This window comes from Sparus aurata, chromosome 20 (genome assembly GCF_900880675.1).
Source record: "Sparus aurata chromosome 20, fSpaAur1.1, whole genome shotgun sequence".
Lineage (NCBI taxonomy): Eukaryota > Metazoa > Chordata > Actinopteri > Spariformes > Sparidae > Sparus > Sparus aurata.
In genome coordinates this window covers 2,001,171-2,028,095 of record NC_044206.1, presented here as the reverse complement: position 1 = coordinate 2,028,095, position 26,925 = coordinate 2,001,171, and the positions used below count along the sequence as shown (strand labels likewise).

The window sequence follows — 26,925 nt, the reverse complement described above, 5'->3', positions numbered from 1 at the left end:
ATACTAACATGTAATAGCAACACCACCTAGTGGTGAAGATCACACATTACAGGTCATAACCTGATAATTGATCAGTAATTCATTTGGACTGATAGAAAACGAAAGGACAACACACAAGCCTGTAGATCCCATACTTCACTACATTAGTGGATTTGTATACACTGACATGGGTGAGATTTAAGGATATTTCCATGACTACATCCAACAGCTATAAAAGGTCATAATAATCATACAATATACTGAATGAAACAAAGAATTTTAACAAATTGTTGACTCATCAAAAACACAGAAGCAAATGTTTGATAAATCCATTTTAATGGAAAATGTAAAACCCTTTTGAACTTCAATGTACAAAGCAGGTAACACTTGCACTTTAAAATTTGAAATTGAAGCAAGCCATGTTTTAAAAAAATACCTCAGTGAATATATATGTATATATTTACACATTATAGTAAACTTTTTCATTATCTTATCTCTTAACTTCAAAAGTTCACCATGGTAAATCTTAACAAAACAAAAAACAAGACAATTCATTCTTCTCTTAAATAAATTACATCTTTTTTGTAAATGTTTCAATTTTACAGCAAATACTTGTTTTTTTCATAAAATGCTGAAGTGTAGAAGCCATTTTGTTCTTTCTTTACATAATACAACTTTACAGTCTTTACAATAGTTTGGCAGTTCATTTTCAAAAAATGTATTTATGGCATGAGGACTGTAGAGCATCACCATTTCCCAAAGTTACAGGCATTAGCTGGTGTGTGTGCATGTGTGTGTGCATGTGAGCATGTGTGAGTGTGTGTGTGTGTGTGTGTGTGTGTGTGGGTCTGTCCTCTATCACAGTAGAGCCGTGTTACAACTGAAAATCACATAGCAAAAAAAAAAGAAACTGTACAAGTCACATTTACATTAATGCTTTTTTGTCTTAATAACATCACATATCATAGAGCTATAAAATAAATACATCTTCACAGAGGAGATAAAACAATGTTCGTATGAAAAAGGAAAGTAAGAACATAACAGCAACAGACAGAACCAGAAAAAAGGACGAGAACACACAAATTACAGAAGGAACAACAAATGAGGGAGCAGCCGAACTCGCGGTCCGCTGACTCAAACTTCTGAGATTTCTGTTTTGCATTTTTTTCCCCTCAAATCTTTTTTTTCTTGATATTTTAAACAGCAGAGACGACAGTTTTGTTCCTGATGCTGCTTGCTGCTGGTGATACTGTTGTGATCGAGGAAATCTTCTGTCCAAGACGTAGTGTGGGCTGCTGATACAGACAGGGATTAAACCTCCTGGCCTTTAGATCCTCAGCAGAGTGTATGACTTATTCATCACACCTCACAGGACAGTCTGAGTCTCTATGGAAACTGCATCCTAACATGATGCACCATCAGTCACATTAAAGAGTTTAGTTTTGTTTCATGGAGGCTTGTAGTGCCGTTTCTCTCCAGCATAGTGGCTTTTAGATGGCTCCCAACCAATATGCTGCCCTCTGTTTCCCAGAATTCCTCTGTCCTCCCTGTGCTCTAACTCTTTGAGACACACAGAGGCATGGTGGTTGAGGTTTAATCCCTGTCAGTCCAGAGGCCTCTCTTGGCACTGAAGGTTTGGGGTGATGGTGGAGGTCGGCGCGCCTCTCACTGGCCACCTGCATGTGGTACGGGCATGGTTCACGCTGTGAGGTCCCCTGGGTCACATGACAACTCTGACCCAACCACCTCTTATAGTCATGGGTCACAGTCTTCCATGTGAGGAGATGGGTTTGGGGAGAGAGGGGTGCTGATGGTCGTGGACAAGGCCAAATGGGCGTCATGACTTCTCTTCCTCATCCTCCTCCTCAGAGCTGCCCCTTTTCAGGGAGCTCACCGCCTCCTTCACACAGTGGAAAAGGATGTTCTTGACCTGAAGATGAGAATGAGGATGAGGAGAAACTTTTAAAACCTGAACTCATTCCATAACTTTTTCATTATACATTTGGTTATAATGAAACTTGTATTTCAATCCTGGACTGAGAGAGTCTTAACAGTTTCTTAACTTAATCTAATAAAAAACCCTCTGTGGTCCATCACCTGTAGTTTATCCTCGTAGTTGACCTCCTCTTTACTGGGGCGGAGCTCCTGGGTCAGGTGGAAGGAGTTGGCCACATGTTCCGGAGACACAAAGTCATTGATGACCTGAACGCAGCTGTGGAGGTTCTGAACCTGAGACACAGAGAAGTGAGAAGGCGTGAGGAAACGTTAGTGATCTCTGAACTCTGAGGGTCATGTGAGCAGAACAGACACTTCTTAACAGCTTCAACAATATAACATGCCACATCAACATGTCATGTACAGCATTGTGATATGAAGACAGATTCAAATACATTTAAAGAAACCAAAAAAAACATGCAGTCTGATGCTATACCAGAAATCTGACATACATTCAATATGATCTATGAAAACATTTGTGACAAAAGCGTCTGCTAAATGCCCTAAATGTAAATGTTAATTTATGTGAAAACTGCGGTGAAGATGTAAGACAGGTTCATCTCCATCAAACCAACAGTGTGTTAGTATTCTTATCCCGAAGCTTTCTGACTTCTCTACACTGTCTGTAGTTCTCAGCCCCCAACACATTCAATCCTTCTGAAGACATTCACGTTAAGAATTACCTATGAATAACGTTTCATTTTTTTGAAAGGGCTCAGTAATTTCCTTAAACAGCCACTCACCCTAGCTTTTAATCAAAAGTTTCTCAAACAGGAGAAAGTGCATTAGTTGGAAAATATTCTCAGCAGTGGAATAATCCACATTTCTCTTCTGAGTTTTTATGACAGCAGGACATGTAGTTGGGATACAGTCAGAATTACAGTATAACAAGCTTCAGTTTCCAAAGACACAATTTAACATAAAATATGCAGGACTGATTCTTAGCACTGATTAAGTCTGTTTTTACATCTCTGGTCTGAAATTCACAGTCGACCTATCAGTTAATTAAATCGTTAACATCAGTTTAATAAATGAGATATGGATTTGCAGTGGCTCTGCTCTACTTAGCTTTACAATAGTTACAGTGACTTACTACTGAGGAGACCTGTGTGGATGTGTGTGCATGTGAAAATATTCTTCACACCTGGTGCATGGCCCCTGCTGGTATAAGTACAGAGTCTCCAAGGAACTGAACCACAGTCCAGCCCTGAACTCCGTGTTCATCTAGCAGCCGCTGACGCTGCTTCCGACTCAGGTACAAGCCCTGCTCTCTGAACGGGTCCTGGTCCGGTGACACGTCCAATCCCTGCTCCTTACAGAGCTGAGGTGGTGGTTGGGGAGAGGGGGAGGATGGAGGAGTTAGTTAGTTTAATACATTTTCATAAGAGGCTGTTACAGCTCTTCGGTATTTTTACAGTGCTGACCTTGTGCAGGAACTCTCGGACTTTGTCCATGTCTCTGTTGAGGTAGATGTGCCACAGCGCCCCCGGTGTCTCACTGGAGTCTTTGAGCCTCCTCCGAACTCCCTCATCAAGATCCTCCTCTTCCAAACGCTTCAACACTCCTGCACACACACACACACACACACACACACACACAGACACAGACACAGACACAGACACACACAGACACAGACACACACACACACACACACACACACAGACACACACACACACACAGACACAGACACAGACACAGACACAGACACAGACACACACAGACACAGACACACACACACACACACACACACACACACACACACAGACACAGACACACACACACACACACACACACACACACACACACACAGACACAGACACAGACACACACACACATTACTAATTAGTTATTATCTTATTTTTTCAATAGTGGAATGTTTGATTGGTTCCAGTTTGTTGAGCACTGTGTTCACTACTGGGTCGTTCACATCCGTCTAAGAACCATCACTAGTTCTGCCAAACAGTCAAAAATTCTATGCTATACAGTTTATAGCAACATGGTGACTAACAATGATAATAACTACAAATATTTAAGAATAAATACCTACTTAAACCTAAATTTGATTCTTTGGAAAAATTGTGTATATATTATTTTGATATTTTCTAACAAGACAAGGCTGAAAAATGAAGAAATAGCTGCTATGACATCATCGAGCAGGAACTAGACTGTGTTTTAAATGTGTGTTCAGTTGTCTATCTCCCATCAAGGATGGGTGTGGCTACAGTTGAGGTTATTAACAATTATTTTTGTATTCCCAGATTAAAGTGAGCTGTGAAATAAACAAATACAATCATCTGAGGATTTAATGGATCAGTATCGATGATCAGTCTCACCAGTCTTGGACAGGACTCCATTGCCTTTGGCAACTCCTACATAGACCAGAACAGAGACCACATCTGAGACTTCCACATGGAGGTTGGCAGTCCCAAAATCCTGGTCTTGTGACGCAGCTACACCTACAAGGAGACACACAACTGATTCATAAGAAGGACAGAACGAGATTCTATCATCATGCAACATTTTAAACAAGAAAAACAGTAAAAGCATTAAAAGTATTTAATGCATTCACAGTAACACAGCAGGGGTACAGATCAGTTACTCTACTTGGTATTAACTGGAGTCTTTGGTGATCAGAGGGGACATCATTAGTAACTACTTACATATCAAGGGTTAAACACAACCAAGGCATATTTGAATAGAACAATTACTTAATAGTTCAAAATACCAATATCTCAAATCTTTAATCTCCTGACTCATTTTTATTAGCACTCGTGTAGAAAGAATTATGGAAAAATTATAAATGCTGTCAGATGAAATTAATGTCCTTCCTACCGTAAGCACAGCACAGTCTGGGCCCCAGATCTGGCCTGACAAAGAAAGATGGCAGGTGGGAGGCCAGGTTGAGGTTTCCCTCTGGATCAGAATACTCAGGCAGTGGCAGGTTCTTCATCAAGTCATCATATCTGCAAAAACACAGCTTCTAGATGAACTCTCAATCACTTTTGTATTTTAGGTTTTAAAGCTTAAGATCCAACAGCAGAGCCATACTAAAGTAAAGACATGAAGTGTGTATGCATACCTTGAGGGCATTAGGGCCATGAACTCCTCTCCAGACGGCCAGTCCTTCAGTCTGTAGACCATAGCTTCTCCATCCTTGGACTTGGGCCGCTCTGAACAGGTAAGAAGATGTTAGTCAAACTGATTCAATCCATTTCATCACTGTTCTCTCAGTGGCTCATGTTGACATATCTCACACTGGTGATGTGTGCAGAGGGAAACCAGGTAAAGATGAACTCACTGGTAAGGTCCTCAAATCCATCCCAGAACTCCTTGATCCCAGAGTTGGTCACCACCTGGTCCTTACAGTTCAGGAGGTCTCCCTGATGGTCTGCAAACTCTTGGTTGAAGGAGTCGGCTTTCCACAGACCAGCATTCAGCCGCTTATGGATCCCTGACACCAACACAGGCTGGACAAACACAAAACCATCCATAGGGCTGTTGTTATAACAGGACTTTACTAAGGACTATGTACAGTACTGTTACTATGACGACTGCTGCACTGTGAGTGAGGCTTCTGGTTACCTGTCCTAGTTTCCAGCACTCTCTGAACAGCTTCCAGTTGTTCGGGTTGCGGTGATCTTTGAGCCACAGTAACCGTTTGGTGTTCAACCAGAGGTGGGGAATATCTGGATATTGATTGGTTGATTCCTCTGGTACTTCAGCAGTTACAGGCACTGACTTTTTCCTGTCTGCTTTGGTGTCCTCAGTTACAGCAGGGGCAGGGTTGTTGTTGTTGTTGCCAGGGGTGACAGGCTCTTGCTTGATTGACAGTTTGGTGGCAATGCTCTGGCGGCTGGCAGGAATTTTATTCTCAACCACTGAAGCAATGATGTCATCGAGGATGTTGGGCATGGTCCGTCCACCTTTTGCAGTCTGTAGAGAGAGAGGATAAAAGAACAAAACACTACTTAAATATTTTAAGCATAATTTCTTTCTTAATTAAAAAAAATCTAAGCTTAGCTCTGCATCAGGTTAGCAAGACTTGATACAACAGCTGATGATATAATATTCATATAATACACATCTGTGATTTAAAACATGCTCAGGATGGGCTGTGCTTCACCTACGCAGTGAGACAGACAACACGAATAAATTCAATTCCAAACCAATAATGTTGATGACATCATCAAGTGTCAATCTGTGTACCTGTGAAGCAGTAGAGTAGACAGGTGCAAAGGCTATTCCTGCATCAGTAGAGCCCAGCTTCAGCTTCCCTGCAGTGGTGGTAAGCAGATCTCTGAGTGTGGAGCCCTGCTCCGTACTGTTAGTCACCAAAGAGGTGGTTTTACACTGCTGCAGGACCTCCAGGCTGTCCCCCTCCTTGTCTTCCTTCACTGTTTTACCTAGCAGTACTGACTCTTTGTTTTCTGTCAGAAAAAGAGTGGAGAAAGAAGATACTAACCACAAACTTATTTTCTAGTGGTGACATTTACAAAAGGGAACAGAACAATCTAGAAGAAAGAATGCAGTGCCCATTCAGAATGTGCCTGTTGAGATAGGACTGATTGCTATGCCTGTAGAAGCTATTCAGCTAACCATCAGTATCAAGGAGCTGCTGAGCCTCAGAGCTCCCACACTTCTTAACCCAGCAGTTCCAGAATCATAGTTTTAGGACAGAGATATACTTGCTTTGACAACATGTTTGCATGCACATGATGGCTGTTACGTGTGTCCTGCATCTGTTTGGAGTGTTGTTTGTGTCGCCTACAGAATTTAACACATTTTTGTGCCAGTACTGAGAAGTGACAGGGTCAGGGCTCAGTAAGCACGTCAGCAGCAGTAGGAACAACGCTTTGCCAATCAGAAGTATTAGCAGTAGCAGTTGAGTATTCACCCAGACCATGGTATACATGATATTTACAGATGAGAGTGGTGAAACGCAGTTACAATAGTTTTATACAGGGCATGACATGCCCCCTGTCTGGCCCTAAAGCCCTTCTGAAAACTGTATGACCACTGGTCCTGTAGCCTGTAGGCTCAGGTTTACTGTAGTTCATCCTAGATCCAGTGGAGGGCGATATTGCATCTCTTTGAGATGCGTCACTTTTACTTTTGTTCCTGGAGAACTGCTCATTCAGAAAACTTCACACTCACACTGCACTTGCTTTTGACCCAACAATACACCTGTGAGGTGTAAAGTCAATCAGATTAACAGTTCTTGAGATATGTGAAGGATATACATACGTATTGTACATACAGACACACAGTTCTTGGTTTATTTAGATAATTAAAGAAACACTTATTGAATTCTTACAATTGTCCTGGTTTTTTTAACAACATAACTCAATCTAAATTTCTTTCTTCCCCTCTAATCCTCTCACCTTTCTTTTCCTCCCTGGATTTCTGCTCTGCCAGGTCAGCCAAGAAGTGCAGTGGTGACTGTGACTCTGGTGGGGTGACAGGAGCACTTCCTGCATCGCTGCCTGGACTACTTCCACCACCTCCTCCATTAGTCTCGACCTTGGTTCCTACTTGGTTGGAATTTTGCTGACAGCCCAGCTCAGCTTTGACCAGAGTCAGCTTGTTACTGTGGTTCAGGACATTCTGCAGAACCTGGCAGAGAAGAGTGATGGTTAAATGTAAACAGACAAATGCTTATTTTACAAACTGGCAATTGCTTCTTTGTGAGAAAAGTCAGACAGAGGGTTAAACCTTTTTGAAAGAAATAGGTGATTAAAGTGCTCCCCCTAAAGATCCTGTCCTCAGTAAAATGCAAACATATATACATCCAAGTACATGTACAACTTTCCAAATTATTCAATGCTTTATCAATCCAACTCACAAATACTTTGCATTAATGCATTACTTCTCTTAAAATAATGTTTGTAGTGGCATTTTAGCAATAAACACAGTAGAAAATTACTGGACAATGATAAATAACCGACACTTGAGTCCTTGCCAAGTAACAGAAATGGTACCTGTGACACTCCGTTGGTGGCTGGTATTCTGTTGAGGCTCTGTTTATTGGTGCAGGGACAGTAGGACTTGATGTTGTGTTTTTCTCTCAGAGAGTGCATGGAAGTCACCAAATCTGTCAGCACTGAAACATTGAAAACATGGCAAGAATTTCAAAATTTCAGGAGATATAACAACAAAACCTAGACTTTTATTTAAATGATCCAGTTATCCAACATATACCAAAATAAAAAGTTAAAAGGTATTTTTCGGATATTGCAGGCATGAAAACGGGTCAGGGGTGAAAAAGGTGAGAAGGATGCGATCCCTCTCGGGGTGTCTGGGGGCACGGAAGAAAATGTTGAATATTTCTACCCTCTTCTTGTGCACTTCTGCAGTGCATGGCTGCCCTTGTTTGCATAGTTTATGCCTTTCTGACAGAGAATGCAACATGCAAATCCCTGCTTACTGATCTTCATGAACACATCTGCTAGATGGAATGATAGCTCTTGTCCTTTTACTGTGACTTTGCCTTCTAGCTTGAGCCAAGACCAGTTCCAGCTGCACTTGATCCCTGCATCCAGTTGTTTGACAACCACAGCATCTTTCTCTCCTAGCACACTCATTCTGGAAAATGTTAGGGTTAACTTCTAGTTTAGCCCAACGTTAAAGTTAGCTAGCTAATCAGTCTGGAAAAGCTAGCTAGCACGAAAAGCTAACTCAAAATAATGACTGTATTTCCAGCTAGAAAACGTGCATCTCTCTCCTCCCTCCATTGTTGTTTGTGTCTGTGTTGCTGCGTGGTGTTACACGTGAGTTGTCCTCATGATGGAAACGTGACTTGTCGTGTATGTGACATCACTCCCCGAGACGCAAGAAGAAAGCAAAAATATATGTTTTTACTAAGGAAAATGACAACAATATTGCAATAATAATAATAATACTAATAATACATTAAATTTGTATAGCGCCTTTCAGGGTACCCAAGGACACTTAACAAAGTGGAACAAACAAAACAAAGAACAAATGGATAAACAAAAAAAAAAAAAAAAAAAAAAACTACATATAAGATAAAGAAACAAAAAGATGGGTTTTTAAGTCTCTTTTGAAAGTCTCCAGAGAAGTCAGATTGCGGATTTAAGCTTGGAGAGTGTTCCAGAGAGTGGGGGCTGTCACACAGAAGGCTCTGTCACCGGGATGGAGAGCTGGGGTGTGCCTGATGAGCGCAGTGTCTGAGACTGGGTGTAGGGGTGGAGGAGGTCAGACAGATATTGGGGGCGAGGGAATGGAGAGATTTATAGGTCAGGAGGAGAATTTTGTAATTGATACGTGATTTAACTGTGAGCCAGTGAAGGCGGATGAGAGTGGGGGTGATGTGTTGCCAGGGCTTGGTGCGGGTGAGGACCCTGGCAGCAGAGTTCTGCACATACTGGAGCCTGTCCAGGGTTTTGGAAGGGAGCCCAGACAGGACTCCATTACAGTAGTCCAGGCTAGGGCTGCACAAAAAATCGTTAAAAAATCGCGATCTCGATTCACACATACACATGATCTTATTTCTACACATGGCGATTCTGAAGCATTTTATATCTCGAGCTGAACCACAAACAAATGCTCCTATTTTCCTCCCGGAGTTTTCGAAGCGCCCCCAAACGCAGCACTGCCGCTGCCTCCTCCCTCAACCTGTGGTAAAGCATCTTTACAACATGGGATTCAGCGGAGGAAGCCCGCCTGCAGTTGAGTGTTTGGAAGGAGTGAGTGAGATGCCGTTTTTAGACGGGGCAGCAAGCCGCCAATCTGCCCGTCTTTTGGGCGGCTAGGTCCGCGGTTTTAGACAGAGGGCGGCAAATTGAGAGTCTGTTTAGGTCCGCCGATTTACCGCCTCAGAGGGTACACTTATTTCCACCTCGCCTGCTAGAACTGGACAGCCGCTGAGATCCGAGAGATGCTAGCTTCTCCTGGATCTCTAGCTGTTTCGTTGTGTTAGCTTTATGTTGTAGCGCAAGCTAGAAACGGTCGCTACTTTCAAAGTAAAAGCCCCCCGCTAAGAACCCAGTTCTAAACTACAATGGGGTGCAATGTAAAGCTCTTATTTTGAAGACAAATTTGTTGTCAACTGTTCCCAGCCCAACTTCGGGCTTCATGTCACGTCACATGTTTACTCGATGAATATTACGCCTCCGTTTTAGAAAGCCGATCAAAGCAGCTATCACATATCACCTAGCCAAAGATACGGCCCCAATAAACACTGTACAACATGAGGGATTAAAGGATTCCCTCTCATCTTGGAGACAATTTTTTCTTTTTTTTTCTTTTGTAAAAATCATTTCTCATCCAATGATAAAACTTGAACAAAACAAAACAAAACATTGCTTTTGGCAGAGGCATATGCCTCTGCCTAGTCCAGGCGGGAGGTGATGAAGGCATGGATGAGGGTCTCAGCCACAGGTTCGGAGAGAGAGGTCTGGAGATGTTTTTGAGATGGTAAAAAGCTGATTTAGTGATGGATTTTATGTGTGATTGGAAAGACTGTGTGGAATCAAGGATGACACCCAGGTTGCGGACTTCCTTGGATGGGGAGATAGTGTCGCCGTCCACGTCCAGGAGAAGATCTCCAACCTTCTGGAGCAGCGCCTTGGAGGCAACAACCATGAGCTCTGTTTTATTGGTGTTTAGTTTGAGTAGGTTTGCTGTTATCCAGAGTTCTATATCATGCAGGCAGTTGACGAGTGACTGTGGGGGTAGCTGGGTGGATGGTTTGGTGCAGAGATATAACTGAGTATCATCAGCATAGGAATGGAAGTTGAGACCATGTTTGCAAATTATCTGACCAAGGGGGAGCATGTAGATGGTGAAGAGGAGGGGTCCAAGTACAGAGCCTTGAGGCACACCCTGGATGACTGGAGCTGGGGTGGAACTGGAGTCTCCAATGCTGACAAACCGTTTCCTGTTTGTTAAATAGGACTGGAACCAGGAGAGTGCTGTACCAGTGAGACCAAGGTAGTCAGATAGGCGTGTAATGAGGATGGTGTGGGAGATTGTGTCAACGGCTGCAGAGAGGTCCATAAGGATTAGAATACTGATGTGGCCAGAATCTGCAGCGATGAGGTCGTTGGTGATCTTGATGAGGGCAGTTTCTGTGCTATGGCGTGCCCTGAAGCCAGACTGAAGGGGTTCATAGAGCTCATGGTTGGACATGTGCTGCTGGAGTTGGACGGCAACTTGTCTCTCTCCATGGTTTTTGCTTAGGAAAGGAAGGTTGGAGATCGGCCGGTAGTTATGTAAGTCATCTGGGTCCAGACCTGGCTTCTTGAGGATGGGCGTCACTGAAGCTGTTTTGAAGGTGGATGGTACCTGCATGAGTGTAGGGATGAGCTGATAATGTCCATCATGTGGGGGCGTAGGGCAGGCAGGGAAGACTTCACCAGAGTTGTCGGCATGGGGTCCAGAGAGCAGGTGGAGGCTTTGGCCTGGGAGACCAACTTAGCGACAGAAATAGAGTCCACAGGAGAGAAGGAGGAACGAGAGCACTAGGGCAGGCGAACTGTTTGAGGATCAGTTGTCCGTGTCTGAGGTGCATATGGTGGGGTGGTGGCAGATGCCAGGAGTTGCTGGTGAATGGTAGCCACCTTTTCCTGGAAGAAGTCTAGGAACTTGAAGCAGAGGTCAGGGGCACCAGAAGCTGGGGGACATCGAGAGGGTTAAGGAGCCGGTTAATAGTGGAGAATAACATTCTGGTTTTTTTTGCTGGTCTCCAATGAGGGTGGCGTAGTAGTTTGTTTTAGCCTTAGAGAGAGCTTCTTTATAAGACCTAACGTGGTCTTTGTAGGCTTCATGATGGAAGGTGAGGCCAGATCTTTTATAGAGCCTCTCAAGATGGCGACCAGTAGTCTTTAGGGTGCTGAGTTCAATGGTGAACCAGGGGGCAGGACGGGTAAATGAGACAGTCCGGGTTTTAAGAGGGGCAAGGGAGTCAAGAACCCAGGAGACAGTAGCAATATCTCTGGTATACCTCCATGTCCCGTCCATACATCCCCCCCCCCCCCCCCCCAAAAAAAAATCTTCTCATCTTCTCAATCTACTCAATTCACATAGGTCACCTATTGTGGTTTCAAAAACGGCGAATTTCGCCAAAAGGTGAGTGATTTTCATGCCTGATATTGACCACTATTCCTACCACTGTCACTATCATTGTTTAACCCACATCAGCCAGAAACCCCTTTACTTGTTCTAGACAAAGCAGCTGACACAAAAAGGGCCAAGGACTGCAGACATGTTGTTATCCAGAAAATAAAGAGATCATGATATGTAAAGTGTGTATTGTGTACCTGTGCCAGGTATGATCTGTGTTGGCATCAGGTGTTTGTGATCGTGAGGTTGGCCTTTCACACACTTCAGCCAGCTGTAGAGTTCTTTATCTGATCAAAGACAGAGAGACACAAGTCAGTTGTTGTATTAATTCCTACAAGTGCGACTGTGCACACACGAACACACACACACACACACACACACACACACACACATCTGTGGCCTGCAGAGGTGATGAGGTTACACAGTTCATTTATTTATTATTCTACAACACAGAATTGTACCATAAATACAAGTTAACGGTTCCTTTATTCTGCACACACTCTGTTTGCTTGTTTACTATAATAATCTGTGTAACAAGCATGTAGCTATCCAGTAAAAATCAGTTCCTGTCTGGTTTGAATGTCAACTTTGAAGAATTTCTCAGGTCATCTTCTGAATTATGTTAAGACTTCTAATATTTCTTATATACAAACTTTTTGGGGTCTGATGATGCCAAACTTTAACATGTATTGCCAGAACCACAAACCAGGGAACCAAACCAAGCCAAGTAAAGGGCGGGTAAGTACAACCTGACATTTGAGATGTGCTGTATGGCCTTTAAGTTGTATTCAATCTATGTTCAACTAGTAGCAGCCAGTTCTGTGGCTTGACACTCAAGCTACTTCTCTAGTACAAGTACACGGCTCGCCTGGCCTCTCATATGGCTCCTAACTGTCAAAACATAAAGAAAACTGACCTTTGGAGCTGCGTCTCTCCTTGGCCTTGTAGCAGTCCAGGCATACAACAAAGCCACATTTCTGACAGACCCAGTGGATGTTGAAGAGTGTTGCCTCACAGGCATCACACATTTCCCTCACCCCCCTCACTGCTCTCTTCCACGCCAGCTTGGCTGAAACACACACAACATGCTCCATCTTCGAAACATAGTTCAGATTTATTCAATCAAAAATGTTGGCCATATTAAGAGACACCTCACCATCCTTCTTGACCCAGGTGGCCGCAGTATTCTCAGTCATAACCATCTGACAGAACTTGTCTCCTATGAAGCTGAGGATGTATTTGGCGGTGGTAGGATCCAGGTGGCTCTCCTCCAGCCCTCCAGGGATCCACAGTGCCAGGGCTTCATCATCAAACTGGTCTGGATTGGAGAAACCATCCATCCGGATGACTCCATTTTTACTGTAGGAAAGCCTGGATGGGAGGAAACATGTTACTTTACACTTGTCCAGTACAGGTAACAATAGTAGACAAATAGTTGTACGATACACATGACTATGCTATATCTGAAGACTGGGACTTCAAGTTTTAACCATAGACCAGGGATGCACAGACGATTGGAGGGACAAAAACTTGAACTTAATCGTGGGCTATGGTTCAAAAGCAACCACCTCATGTATTGTAATGCATTGTAAAGATATTGCTGAAGGTTCACAGTGTAGGAACACCAGCCCTTCGTCTATGCATCTTAAAGCGAAACTCTCGCCAAAAAGCAACCGAGGCTTTATTTGGGATTGAATACGAGTCAAACCTTCATGTAAAAGCATAATTACGACGAAAGAGGCACTTTTAAGATTTACCGTAGTTTCGGTTTTGGGCACATTCATTTTGAATGGGAGTGCATGGGGCAAGACACGCTAGAATCAAAATCGCTATTTTTAGAACACTAAGAAGGCTCGACACAACATGAAACTTTGCTCGTAGCATCACTAAGGTCTCTACTCATGAACAAGAGCATTGAGAACATTGTTTATGTACACAGAGTTTATGAAAAAGAAGGTTTTTGAACTACTCACGTTAGCTGCTGCGCTCCTGCGCGTCGCTGTCAGACAGGCAAAAAGTGTTGATCCCCGAGTGCGACCTGACAGGCAGGAGAGTAATGGTGAACCGCTCCTCAAGCGTGCCTGTCAGCCTGCCATGACGGCAACGCGCAGGAGGTGCAGCAGCTAACATGAGTAGTTCAAAAACCTTCTTTTTCATAAACTCTGTGTACATAAACAATGTTCTCAATGCTCTTGTTCCTGAGTAGAGACCCTAGTGATGCTACGAGCAAACTTTCATGTTGTGTCGAGCCTTCTTAGTGTTCTAAAAATAGCGATTTTGATGCTAGCATGTCTTGCCCCATGCACTTCCGTTCAAAATTAACGTGCCCAAAACCGAAACTACGGTAAATCTTAAAAGTGCCTCTTTCGTCGTAATTATGCTTTCACACGAAGGTTTGACTCATATTCAATCCCAAATAAAGCCTCGGTTGCTTTTTGGCGAGAGTTTCGCTTTAACCCTCTGGGGTCTGGGGTATAATTGGCCGTTTTTGACCACTTTTGATTTTAACCTTTATATTTTACCTTAAAAACTGTTTATCTTGCCTTGTGTGGTGTCATTTTTTTCAGCACAACCTCACATGTATGAATTTACAGTTATTATTTCATTTTGACATACTATATTAACACACTGGACCTAAATTCACCCAAAAATCATAAAATCCAAGTGGGAAAAAGTTACATTTTTTAATGTGAAAACCACAAACATGTTTAACGAACCCTTTTCATCACTTGAAATGCTAATATAAATTGTAATCTTCAAAACTTATGTACAAGATTTGCAAAAAACAAAGTTATATACAACTATTTACACTAAAATGCAGGCAATTCCTCAGGCGTTTTTTACAAATGTACAAAAATCTATTTACAAAACAATCAGGTGCCACAATAGGATGCCACCAAATTATTTGTGCCACTCTTGAAAGCAGTTCCTGTCAAGTACAAGACAGAGAGGCACATCACAGGCCTGACACCTCAAGGGTGTGTCCCTCCTCTTGTTCTCCACCTGGTGGCAGCGTTGGCACCTCAGCCTGCCCTTTGTGGCTTTTTGGCCAGGACCTGGGGCTGTGTCAATGGGCACAGGGACATGATCAGCTGTCCTGCTCTGGGGAATGCCTGTCTTGTCCATGCCACACAGCTGACACACCAGCTCCACCATGAAGTCCTTGTGTGTCATGGCCTGCATCTGCCTGGCACTGCTGATCTCCCGGTGCAAAATGAATGCATTTGTGGTCGCAATGTCCAGGAAATGCAGCATCACAGTCTTGTACCATCACGCTGTTTTTCTGTGTGTAGAGTAATACTGGATGAGCTGATCCGACAGGTCAACCCCTCCCATGTTCTTATTGTAGGCCGTGATGGGTGTGGGACTGGGAATGTCCCTCGCAGCCCAGCGTCCAGCTCTGTCCTTCACCCTTCTCTGTACTGTCTCACCAGAAAACGCAGAATGGATGGTGGAGCACACAGACACCTCTCTCGTGTCCATCCACTTCACAAAGACGAGTGGCCCCTCTCTGATCCACCTCACTGATCCTCTTTCAGATTTCTTTGTGAGAGCATTTGCCCTCCCTCTTGGGCATCCCCTTCAGCTCTCCCTGTAGGTTCCACACGCTCCAAATTTCATCTTGGCCAGGTCCATGAACAGTTTCGGACTGCTGTAGAAATTGTCCATATAAATGTGGTACCCAGTACCGAGACAGGATGGCTGGATAAGATTCATGACCACATCATAAGACAGGCCATGCTCACTTGCAGTATTTGTTTTTCCAGTGTATATCTGGAATCTGAGGGTGTAGCCACTGCATGACTCAGCCAACACAAAAAGCTTCATCCCCCATTTAGTCGGCTTGTCCTTCATATATTGTGTCATGCCAGTCTTCGCCTTTGTCGCTACCATCCTTTCGTCCACCGCCAGCTCTCTCCTCGGGTGGTAATATGCCTGGCAGGCGCTGAGGATCTCATCATAAAGAGGCCTGACTCGGAACAGTTTGTCATAGCCTGGGGTCCCCTTCTTCCTCTCGTTCTCTGCATCCTCTTCAGGATCACTGAGGTGAATGTTCCATAATATGGATCTGAACCTGTCTCTGGACATCATCTTGGCTGGCAGGGGCACCGACAAAATGTGATTTTGTCTCCAGTAATCTTGGAGACTTGGCAGAGACACCAACGACATGTACACAAGGAGACCAAAAAACGTATATAAGTCTTCCATCTCCACGTCAGTCCACTGATACTTACAGCCTAATTGTTTTTTTTCTGCAGCCTTTTTGTTTGTATTGCTGCAGATTGTCCTGACTGTGTCAGTAGCAAAAAACAACAAGAACAGGTCTTTTGGGCTGTAGGAGGAAAGTGTCTCTAGTTGGACTCCTGGTGTTCTCCTTGGCTGAAACCGGCTCACTGCTGGGGCAGCGTCAGCATCCTCCGCTGTCTTCCAGGGCTAAGAGCCGGGGTGTGTCTCTGCTGCCCAAGCCAGCGGAGATCGGGACCTCGTGGGCGCGCCGCGCTGTCCCGCCCTCTGCACAGACCTGCGAGGAGCGCTCTGTGTGGACGTCGGTCGCAAAACACGCTAAACACACACTCAAAACACGCTAAATATCACAAATCTCGCTATCACTATCGCCAACTCCCACAACTTTCCCCACTTCCTTAGCAACCAAATGCCGTGTTGTGATTGGTTTAGACAGTGCACTTTTCCACCAATAGGAAATAGGAAGGGGTGTCACATGATTGTTTTTTGCAAGCACTTTTCGTTGTGAATCGCTCGTCTTTATTGCTTCTTCCTGCACCAAACGCACATCAAACGTGACGGCAATATTCGCGAAAAAGTGTGGCGTACATTATTTATCATATGTCCGGTTTTACTTGGCCTATCAACACGATTTAAAAACTGGTATATAGTTTGAAGGCTGCTCGAACTCATGAAGTCGGAACCAAGTCTCACAGATGCACCGTTTTGCTGCTACGTCAGCTTAAATTGGTCACGTGATTTTGACGCGCCGGCGCGTCAATCGACCCCAGAGGGTTAAAGAGATCCCATTTCGGCCATGATTACCTTAAACCCAAATCGATTCCTTTTTCCAGCATATGGGCCTGAAAGCCCCCCCACCTCCTGACCTGGCAGATCTTCTCCCCTCCACAGAGTGAGAGGATCATGTTTTCTTGCTATAAACAGATCACCAGAGACCTTCTTTTAGTAATTTACAACAACTAAGCACATCTGGTCTTTTTTTTCCCCCTCCAAAGAAGATGAACCCCTTTTCCTCAGGTCAAACGAGGTCAAGCACAATAGAGTCTTCTTTCTCCACATCAGAAGAAGGGAGAACTGGTTTCTAACACAGATGTTGTGATTTAAGGTGCCTTACTAATCTACTTCTCTCTCTCTCTGGAACATTCTCCAGTGGGGGAAGGCTTGATGGGAAACCTAATCTGTGTGTTCTTCTACCTCACATGTCCAACTTTTATTTACGACCGTTGTTGTTCCTGGGTCTGACATTCCAATTCCACTACAGTCTCTATCCTCACCCAAATTCAAATACGTCCTAAATAACTAATAAACTACAATCTCAATTTCTTAATTTTAGCAGATTCCAAAATAGCGTAAGAAGGTCATACAATAGATCTTTCCCATGTTATTGTCAAGCCCAAATGAAGTTTATTACTTAATGAGTTTGAGGTCAACAGAAACCAGCCCCTCCCCTTGGTGATGGAGAAGAGACTTGCAGATCATCATTCCTTGTGTAATACTTGTGTTATTTACCTGTTAAATGTCTGATATGTTTTGTTAAGATAGAACTACAAGGAATATGTATAAGTCCTTGGTCCTACTGTGTATTGTATACTTTATTGTTTTATGTTGTATACTTTATTGCTTCATGTCTTAATCAGGTTATAATTCTTTTGAATGATACATGATCATAGTCATGTTGCATCTTTTCACGAAGGCAAAAATTCGACTTTTAAGTTGGTGAAGTTTTGGGGAGGTTAAAACATGATTTCAAAACATTTAACACAATAGTGTAGTTAGATTAAACATTTGGGAGCCTAAACTCAGATCACAGAAGGAGGGACACTCTGCCCCCACCCCTTGTGGTCCATCTGCTGCACGTCATAAAACAGACCTCTCTGCTCCTCTCGGCCTTCTCTGCTCTCTTCTCTCCCCGCTTCTTCTCCTGACTTCTTCTCTTCACTTCTCCCACTACTCTCTCTTTTCTTCTTTCTTTCCTTTTTATATATTTTTTAAGTAATCTTTAGTTTTATTTTTGCAACAAGCTCTAAGACAAGCGAATTGAATCCCTACTTTAAGTGTTTTACTTTTATCCAAGTTTTTAATAGAACAAATTCTTTTCTTTTTGATTTTTGATTTTAATATACTGTTAGTATCACCGCCTGATCCAGAAGAAGTTGAATTAGTTTCAGAATCAGAACTTGAGAACCACTACTTGAAACTACAAAGAAAAAGTCTTTTTTATGACTATGATCATTTGATGAAGAACGTTGCAGTCATTGTCTGCTTCAGAAGCCTTGCAAGCGCTCCCAAGGCGGAAACCCTGCTGGGCCTTCGGACCAAGAGTTCCTCAACAGAGTACCGGCCTTCCCTCTGGCTACTGGACTGACGCACCGTGCTGTAGTCCAACCCAGAACTCTCAAGGACACCAAACTTCAGTGCCTCCTGACTCCCGGACAAAACAGGCCGAACGTCTTCATGCAGCTGGATCCACACACGTGAGAATGAGTGGTGTCTAAAGTTCTGACTTCTGTCTAGGTTCTGACTTCTGTCTAAGTTCTGACTTCTATCTTATGAATTTAAGAGAATTAAGATTAGGGTCTCGTTAGTATTAAAAAATTACTCCAGTAATATTTAATATATAAAAACCCAACCCTTTAACTTTACCATCTACCGACGGTCACATAACTTTATTACTTTGCTTATTACAGTCTTTACCTTTTCTGTTATCTGTTGTTCGTCTAAAATTGTCATTTCATTTATTTTACCCCAAATTATTTAGTCAAAAAACATATATAATCATTTGTCTTTGTCTGGAACTTAATTTTAATGTGGAGAACCGATGGATACATGCAAAGAAGTCACTGCTTCAGAATATTGAGACTGAATAAATTGATGTGCAATAGACTCTAACTGTCCAAGCAAACTTGTAGTTAGGTGTTTGGAATAATTTCCTCCGGATTATTCCAAGAATTAAACAACGGAGGTGGTGCCATTTACGAGTGTATAATTAATTGCCAGTGATTAATTATCATATATATATCTCAAAGTAGTGTGTGAGCATAAACTCCTACAACAGTCATCCAAGTCATGGTAATTCTAAGTGCTGTATCGTAGTCATGAAGGCTTGAAAATTGTTTCTATTTTTTCTTTTTTACTGATAAGTTGTGGCTTCTTTTTTGTGACAAATGTATTGTAAGGCGCTTTGGACAAAAGCATCTGCTTTATGCCCAAAATGTAAATGTAAGTTCACTGAATTAACTGATAAGCTGCATAAAAAAGTGTCACTCTGCTTGTTGTGGTCAGATTAAGATAAATCATATTTTTCCTATATAATATATAAAAAAATAGCATACATAGTAATATACTTAAACATTTCTTTTTTTTATTGAACCCTATGGCGGTCATATGCACATTATAGCCAACTATAAAAAATGCACATAATCTCCATGAAATCACCCATAGATCTCTTGTAAAGCTCAGTGTGGAGGCTCCAGCTGTTACCATATTGGCAGTGGCTGACTGCCTAACTCCTAGCTGATCCATAAAGGGCAATTAATTATAGATCATTTTAAGCCTTAATACACTTTAAACAGGTGAGTTATATAAAAATTCTGTATGTTATCAGTATTCAGTACTTATTCAGTAAGTTGGTATGAGCAGTGAAATTTGATATAGAAATGAAAATTGTGTTTTGTACCAGGCCATAGACGTGTATTTCTGCTCTGCAGTTGGACATTTTAATATGTGGGTCTTTGGGGACTGACTCGCTTTTGGAGCAGCCTCAAATGGCCATTCGAGAGATTGCAGTTTTTAGCACTTGCATGTAGCTGCCAAGGAAGCTGCTTGTTGAGGCAATGTAGCGTTTTATTGTTTTGACCAGAGAATTGGTTGGTCAATGTGAAGGGACAGACAACATGTTCATACTTCAATTGTTCTCTTTGTCTGACAATACTTAAAGTACCCCTATGATTCATGTATGTACATAATATTATAATCAGTAAACCTCTTCATTATATGATATTTTCGTGTCAAATAGGGTACAGGACTTATTTTCTATCAAGAGACTAAAAGGATAGTTTTCTACATGCCATCACTCATTACACTATAGTGTCCTTAAACAACCCAGTCAAGGACTTCCGGTTTGGTACATGGCGTAGCCAGACGCATGGTGAGATCGCTCTCCCAGGCAAATCGCAAATTATACCCAAACTAACTTAAAATTCAGTATTGCTCGATAAGAAGGACTGATGGAGTGGGGAAGAACACTTAGAAGCCCAAAAGCTGACGAAAGAGAGCCTGTAAAGCAGAAAAACACGACGACAGCCAGAGTCAGCAGCGGTAACGTGGAGCAAGTCGGCATGGCGCCCCCGGACATAATTAAGGCGATTACCGACCTCAAAACTGATCTAAAAGGTGATAACAATACTCTGCGACAAGAAATTTCCTGTCTTGGACAAGAAATCAACGGTAAACTGGATATGCATGGTGCAGAAGTCTGCAATCTATCGGACCGAGTGGAAGAAGCCGAGTCCAGGGTGGAGACAGTCGAGAGATGGGCGGCTGAAACGGCCGAGGCCCTGAGCACCTGCCTGAAACAGCCAAAGGCCCTGCAACACAAACTAAACGATCTTGAGTCACGCTCCAGACGCAATAATATCCGCATCTTTGGAGTGGCAGAAGGAGAAGAGGGAGAAGACTCGGTACCAGAGTTCGTCGAGGCGCTCATCCGGAGCAAGTTGCCGATCCCGGACGGCATGGAGTTAAAAATACAGCGCGCCCACAGATCCGGCACTCAGAGGCCCGCTCCAGATAAACCCCCGAGAGCATTCATAATCAATTTCCAGGAATTCGCAACCAAAGAATTGGTTTTAAAGGAGGCATGGAAAAAAAACAAGGAAAGGATCCAGCTGAATAACAAAACTCTTTATTTTGATCATGACTACACAGCTGAGGTGGTCAAGAAACGCAAAGATTACAATGGGATCAAAAAGGCTCTGAAAGTGAAAGGAGTCCGCTTCCAAACACCATATGTAAACATGCGCATCCACTGGGAGACGGGAGCCCGACTTTACAGCAGCGCAGACTGAAATACAAGTGCTGATCTGGACTAATATCAGGCTTTATATAGGCTATATTGTCAATAATTGTCTGGGAGTGACGACTTAATCCTCATACCTTATGTTGGACTTTAGGATGGTAGGGCTAGTTCGCTCAGACGGCCTAGCCACCCTAACCACCCTATGCATAGGCCCTGTCTTAGTTATAGGATCTACCCTCGACCCACCAACCGGGTCTCAGTGAGGTGTTCTCTCCTCCCAGTTTGGAGGTCTGTGTTTCACTATGTTCAGGTGACTTTGTTCTGCTTATGTTCTTGTTTTTTTTTGTGTTAACAGGGGACAACACAAAGCCATTCTCTCTTTTCCTGGGTTTAAATGATAATGTCACATAATTTGAAAATAGCTTCTCTCAATGTCAATGGCTTGAGTAACCCGGTCAAGAGGAGTAGGGTGCTAGCGAAAATGAGGAAAGATAAGTCCCAAGTGATTTTTTTACAAGAGACACACATGTCTAAGCTGGAACACGAGAAACTAAAAAAGTTTGGGTACTCCAATACATATTATAGTTCATGTAAAAATAGTAGGAGGAGAGGGGTTGTAATAATGATATCTAATTCATTAAACTTTTACTTGATTAGAGAAAAAAGGGACGACGAAGGCAGATATTTAATAATCAAGGGCAGGATTGTGTTCTGGTCACACTCGTGAATGTTTACGCTCCTCCGGAGACTGACAGATCTTTTTTCACAAGATTATTCGACCGGATTGTATCTGAGAGTGAGGGAGTCCTTGTCTGCTCTACCCAAAATCAAAAACCCTAAGTATGCTGATAAGAGAGGCAGGTTTGATTGATGTGTGGAGAAGTCTTCATACAAGGGACAGAGAATTCACCCACTATTCAGCTACACACAAAGTTCACTCCAGGTTGGACTTTTTCCTGATGAATACTATAGATAGACACAGGGTACATGAGTGTACAATCGGAACAGCAGACGTGTCTGATCACAGTATTATCTATTTAAATATATGTTTGAACAGCAAGCCGAGGAACACACTATGGAGGCTGAATATTGGAATTTTAAACAATAAATGCAGAAATTAAAAAAGAAATTGGTGAATGTATAAATGATAATAAGGATGACCAGGTCGACCCAACTATTGTTTGGGACACGGTCAAAGCGGTTATGAGAGGGAAGCTAATATCAAGAACAGCCCATCTAAGGAAAATTTGGAGATTAAAATATGATCAATTAGAGAAGGAGTTGGAAAAATTAGAGAAACAACATCCTAAAAACGACAATAAGGACATAATAGGGAACCAGATTAAAGATATAAGGAAACAAATAGAAAACTTAATTAATGATGAAATAGAAAATAAATTGAGATTCATGAAGCAAACCTTCTATGAATCAGGCCCAAGGGCAACACTTATATTAGCAAGGCGTCTTCGGACGCAACAAATAACAAATTCAATTCATAAAGTCAGAGATCCTTTATCAAATTCATTAAAATACGAACCAGAGGAAATTAATAAAATCTTTAAAACTACTATGGGACCTTATATTCACAGCCTGAGAAGGTTGACGAAGAGAAAATAAAACAATTCCTGATCTCACTGGACCTCCCCTCAATAGGCTCAGAGCAAAATAGTTATCTGACCGCCCCCATTACGAAAGATGAGTTAGATAAAGCTATAGGTAGACTGGCGACTAGTAAGAGTCCTGGAAGTGACGGTTATCCAAACGAGTGGTACAAAAAATTCAAAGAAGTCCTCGCCCCGGTACTGTTGGAATCATTTAATTGGACACTTGAGAAGGCTATAGCCCCACCATCCTGGAGGGATGCTGTGATTTCTGTCATTCCCAAAGAGGGGAAAAACAAAGAATATTGCGAGTCATATCGCTCAACATCGATTCTGAATGTAGATTACAAACTGTTCACATCCATTATCACTAAAAGACTGGAGTGTTTTCTGCCTGACCTGATACACGAAGACCAGACAGACTTCGTAAAAGGACGCCAAACACAGGACAACACCAGGAGCACCCTTCATATTATAGAACATGTCAATAAACACCGTATAAGCGCTGCCCTGATCAGCTTAGATGCCGAAAAAGCGTTCGACAGGGTCAGCTGTGATTTTTTGTATAAAGTACTAGAGAGGATGGGATTTAATGATAAATTCATTAAATGTATAAAGGCATTGTATACTGACCCATCAGCCAGAGTTAAAATCAATGGACACCTGACAGACACTTTTAAACTGTACAGAGGGACACGACAAGGTTGTTGTGCTAGCCCCGCCCTCTTTGCGATCCTCATAGAGCCACTTGCTCAAATAATTAGACAAGAGGACCAGTTGACAGGAATCACGATAGCAAGAGATGAACACAAAATAGGCCTATTTGCTGACGATATAATTACCTTCCTTCAAGACCCAAATACAACGTTTATTAAACTAGTAAAGATAATGGAAGAATATGGATTGATGTCGGGCTACAAATTGAATATGTCAAAAACTCAGGTTTTAACTTTCAATTACAAGCCAAATAAAGAAATCAGGAAGAGATATAATTTAAATTGGAACGCTTAGTCAATAAAATACCTAGGAGTGATAATAACTCAGGAATTCGACAGAATTTATGAGACGAATTACAAACAAATAAATTAAAGAATTCAAAGAGATGTGGCAAAATGGTCATCACTGGTAATGGATTTCAGCTCAAGAGTTGAGGTGGTCAAGATGAACCCCTTGAACCCCTCTTGCCTAGGTTGTAGTATCTTTTTCTATTGCTCCCAGTAAGAATACCAGACTCACAATTCTCAGCATGGGACAAGTTAATTTCTAGGTTCATCGTGGCGGGAGCCAGGCCTAAGATAAGACTCAAGACTCTTCAGCTGGACAAAGAAAATGGAGGTTTGGCTCTGCCAAACTTTAGAGTATACTACCATGCTGCACAATTAAGATACGTATTATATTGGTGCTCTCCCGGTTATCGGGCCAGATGGAAGGACATTGAGATGGGCCTGGGTCAGGCCCCTCCACAGTCAAGGTTAAGTGGAAAAGAACATATGGGTCTTTTTAAGGGTGAAAACTCGATTATGAGAGAAACATTCGAAATATGGTATGATGTGGTTAAAAAATATAAGTTAACAGGAGAGTGTTAGCTTTTGATTTGGCCTTCTCATACCAAAGGGACAAAGAGACAAAGGAGACAAAGGAATAACAGCGACATGTACACTTTTAGACAAGCAACATTTTAAATCATTTAGACAACTTAAAAATGAGTTCAGATTGGAAAGTGGAGATTTATACAGATATCTTCAATTAAGACACTTTTTCGAGACAGAAATCAAGAAGGAAATCTCACTGGAAGGGAATGATGTGATTGAGGTGCTGACAGGTGCATAGATGCAAACTCCCTCAAGAATTGTCTCTAAACTGTATAACGGTCTTTTGAAGCAACAGGGAAGAAATACAGTGTAAATAAAAGTGAAATGGGAAAAAGAATTTAATGTTGAGTTGTCTGAGAATGATTGGCAGTCTATATTTAAGACCCAACATACAACAACAAGCTCTAAAAGATGGAGGGAGTTTGGTTGGAGAAATTTAACACGTTTTTTTATTACACCCCAAATTAAAAGTAAACAATTAGGTCAACAACAGTACTGTTGGAGACAATGTGGGCAACTGAATGCCAACCACTTTCATATATGTTGGTCATGTGTGAAAATACGTTCATTTTGGGAGGAGGTGCTGAGAGCCATGTCAGAAATTTTTGGATATAATATCCCTAATGAGCCCCGGCATATATATCTGGGAATGATAACAGACGATGTAATAGGTAAAGAGGACATACACTTGTTCAAGATCTTATCTCTTGCGGCTAAGAAGGCCGTTACAAGATGTTGGTTGAAAACTGACCCACCTGGACTGAGCCACTGGCTGGACACTGTAGAAGAAATTCGATCAATGGAACAATTGACCTGCAGTCTACGACTCAAAATGGAGCTATATCTATCTATAAAAGCACGGAATCTCTGTCTGTCTGTCTGTGTGTGTATGTGTGTGTTCCTCAAATATCTCTGCGGATCAGGATCAGACTGACCTGAGAGTTTCAACATGGCTGCTGCGTGGTTCAAGGGTGTGCTATTTCGCATTTGTTTGGACTGCAATGATACCGTTGATAAATTATTTCATAAATGCTTTACAAATTCCACGAGCATTGTCCACCGGAGCCACTACAGTCATGTGCGCACCAGAGCCAATCACTGCACACCGTGGCGCTCACGTGCGCACCAGTGCAAATCACTGCAGAGCCCATCGCGACCCCCCACCTTAAGAAACAAGCAGATTTATATCTGCAGCGGCTCGAGCTGGACCAGGATTTTGCCGGCGGTTTGGTCCCGTTCTGTTCTGTTCTGTGCATCTAAACTGACTGTTGTGGATTAATGAGATTAAATGCGTCCGGACCGAGTCTGTTCGGGTCTGAGGAGATCCGGAGACGTGCGGACAACAAAGTGGAATCAGAATCTGTGGATGTTCGTGTGTAGCTAGCTGCTAGCTAGCTCGGTGTGTGTGAGAGTTGAGAGATTTGTGACATTTAGCGTGTTTGGAGTGTGTAGTTAGTGTGTTGTGTAGTGTTTGGTGTAGTGTGTTTAGTGAGTAGTGGAGTCGTTTTTTTGTTTAATGAGTCAGAATAATGAGGAGAAGCTGAATGTGGAGCAGGCAGTCCAGCTCTTCATTCAGCTGGAAGGAGCACAGGCAGACCTGAGCATTGCCTGCATTTAAATGTAAATAGTTACATATAACTTTGTAAATGTTTTAAATGTATGCACACATTTAGATAAACAACAATTTATATTTGCATTATAAGTAAAAAAAAAAAAAAAAAATGGATTGTTAAACATATTTGTGGTTAAAATTCTAACTTTTTCTACTCGGATTTCATGTTTTTTTTTGTGATTTTAGGTCCATTGTGTTAATACAGTATGTCAAAATAAAAAAAATAACTGTACAGTCACGCATGTGAGGTTGTGCTGAAAATACTGACACCAAGTAAATAAATTTTAAGATGAAATATAATGGCAAAATCTAAAATAGTGAAAAACAGCCAATTATACCCTGGAATATCGGATTTCACAACAAACCTAAATATCCCTGACGCCCCACCTTCAAACACAGCCTCATTTGGCCATCCATGAAAAAGCTGCTTAACCTCCCACTTTTTTATAGGAATACACTTTTCATAGGGGCACTGCACTAGTAAGTAGAGATGCAGGGGAGAGGAGGGGAAGTGAAGGGGATACAGAGAGAGACTGCAGCAGCAGCAGCAGCAGATCCGCAGTGAGTCAGTAAGGAAAAGATTATAGAGCAGAAAATCTTTGGCAGATTTACCCTGTTAGACCCAGACTGCAGCTGCTGCTGCTGCAGCTTATCCAACTCAAGTAAGTGTCAGTGAGCGAGTGAGCGCGCACGCGCGTGTGTGTGTTCAATGTGTAATACCAGTAAATGTGCATGTCTGAGAGAGAGAGAGAAACACAGGCAAAGACAGCACATATTGTACTGCACAAGCCATAAGATGAA

The 26,925-nt window shown here is 42.4% G+C and overlaps 1 protein-coding gene across 4 annotated transcripts in view; it reads right to left on the bottom strand.

Moving 5' to 3' along the window:
- Window positions 1-296: 296 nt before the first annotated feature.
- The window catches only part of jmjd1cb (jumonji domain containing 1Cb), a 224,342-nt gene continuing 197,713 nt past the window's right edge, over window positions 297-26,925 (bottom strand). For all 4 annotated transcript variants that reach the window (XM_030400883.1, XM_030400880.1, XM_030400881.1 and 1 more), the window contains 15 exons: window positions 13,214-13,428; window positions 12,974-13,126; window positions 12,255-12,344; window positions 7,953-8,074; window positions 7,356-7,587; window positions 6,181-6,401; window positions 5,557-5,907; window positions 5,273-5,441; window positions 5,054-5,144; window positions 4,807-4,937; window positions 4,308-4,430; window positions 3,399-3,538; window positions 3,119-3,295; window positions 2,077-2,208; window positions 297-1,909 (listed from right to left, as the gene is read on the bottom strand). In XM_030400883.1, the coding sequence (XP_030256743.1) occupies window positions 1,817-1,909; window positions 2,077-2,208; window positions 3,119-3,295; window positions 3,399-3,538; window positions 4,308-4,430; window positions 4,807-4,937; window positions 5,054-5,144; window positions 5,273-5,441; window positions 5,557-5,907; window positions 6,181-6,401; window positions 7,356-7,587; window positions 7,953-8,074; window positions 12,255-12,344; window positions 12,974-13,126; window positions 13,214-13,428 (2,440 nt within the window). In that variant the 3' untranslated portion in view covers window positions 297-1,816. The remainder of the gene's footprint in view (window positions 1,910-2,076; window positions 2,209-3,118; window positions 3,296-3,398; window positions 3,539-4,307; window positions 4,431-4,806; window positions 4,938-5,053; window positions 5,145-5,272; window positions 5,442-5,556; window positions 5,908-6,180; window positions 6,402-7,355; window positions 7,588-7,952; window positions 8,075-12,254; window positions 12,345-12,973; window positions 13,127-13,213; window positions 13,429-26,925) is intronic.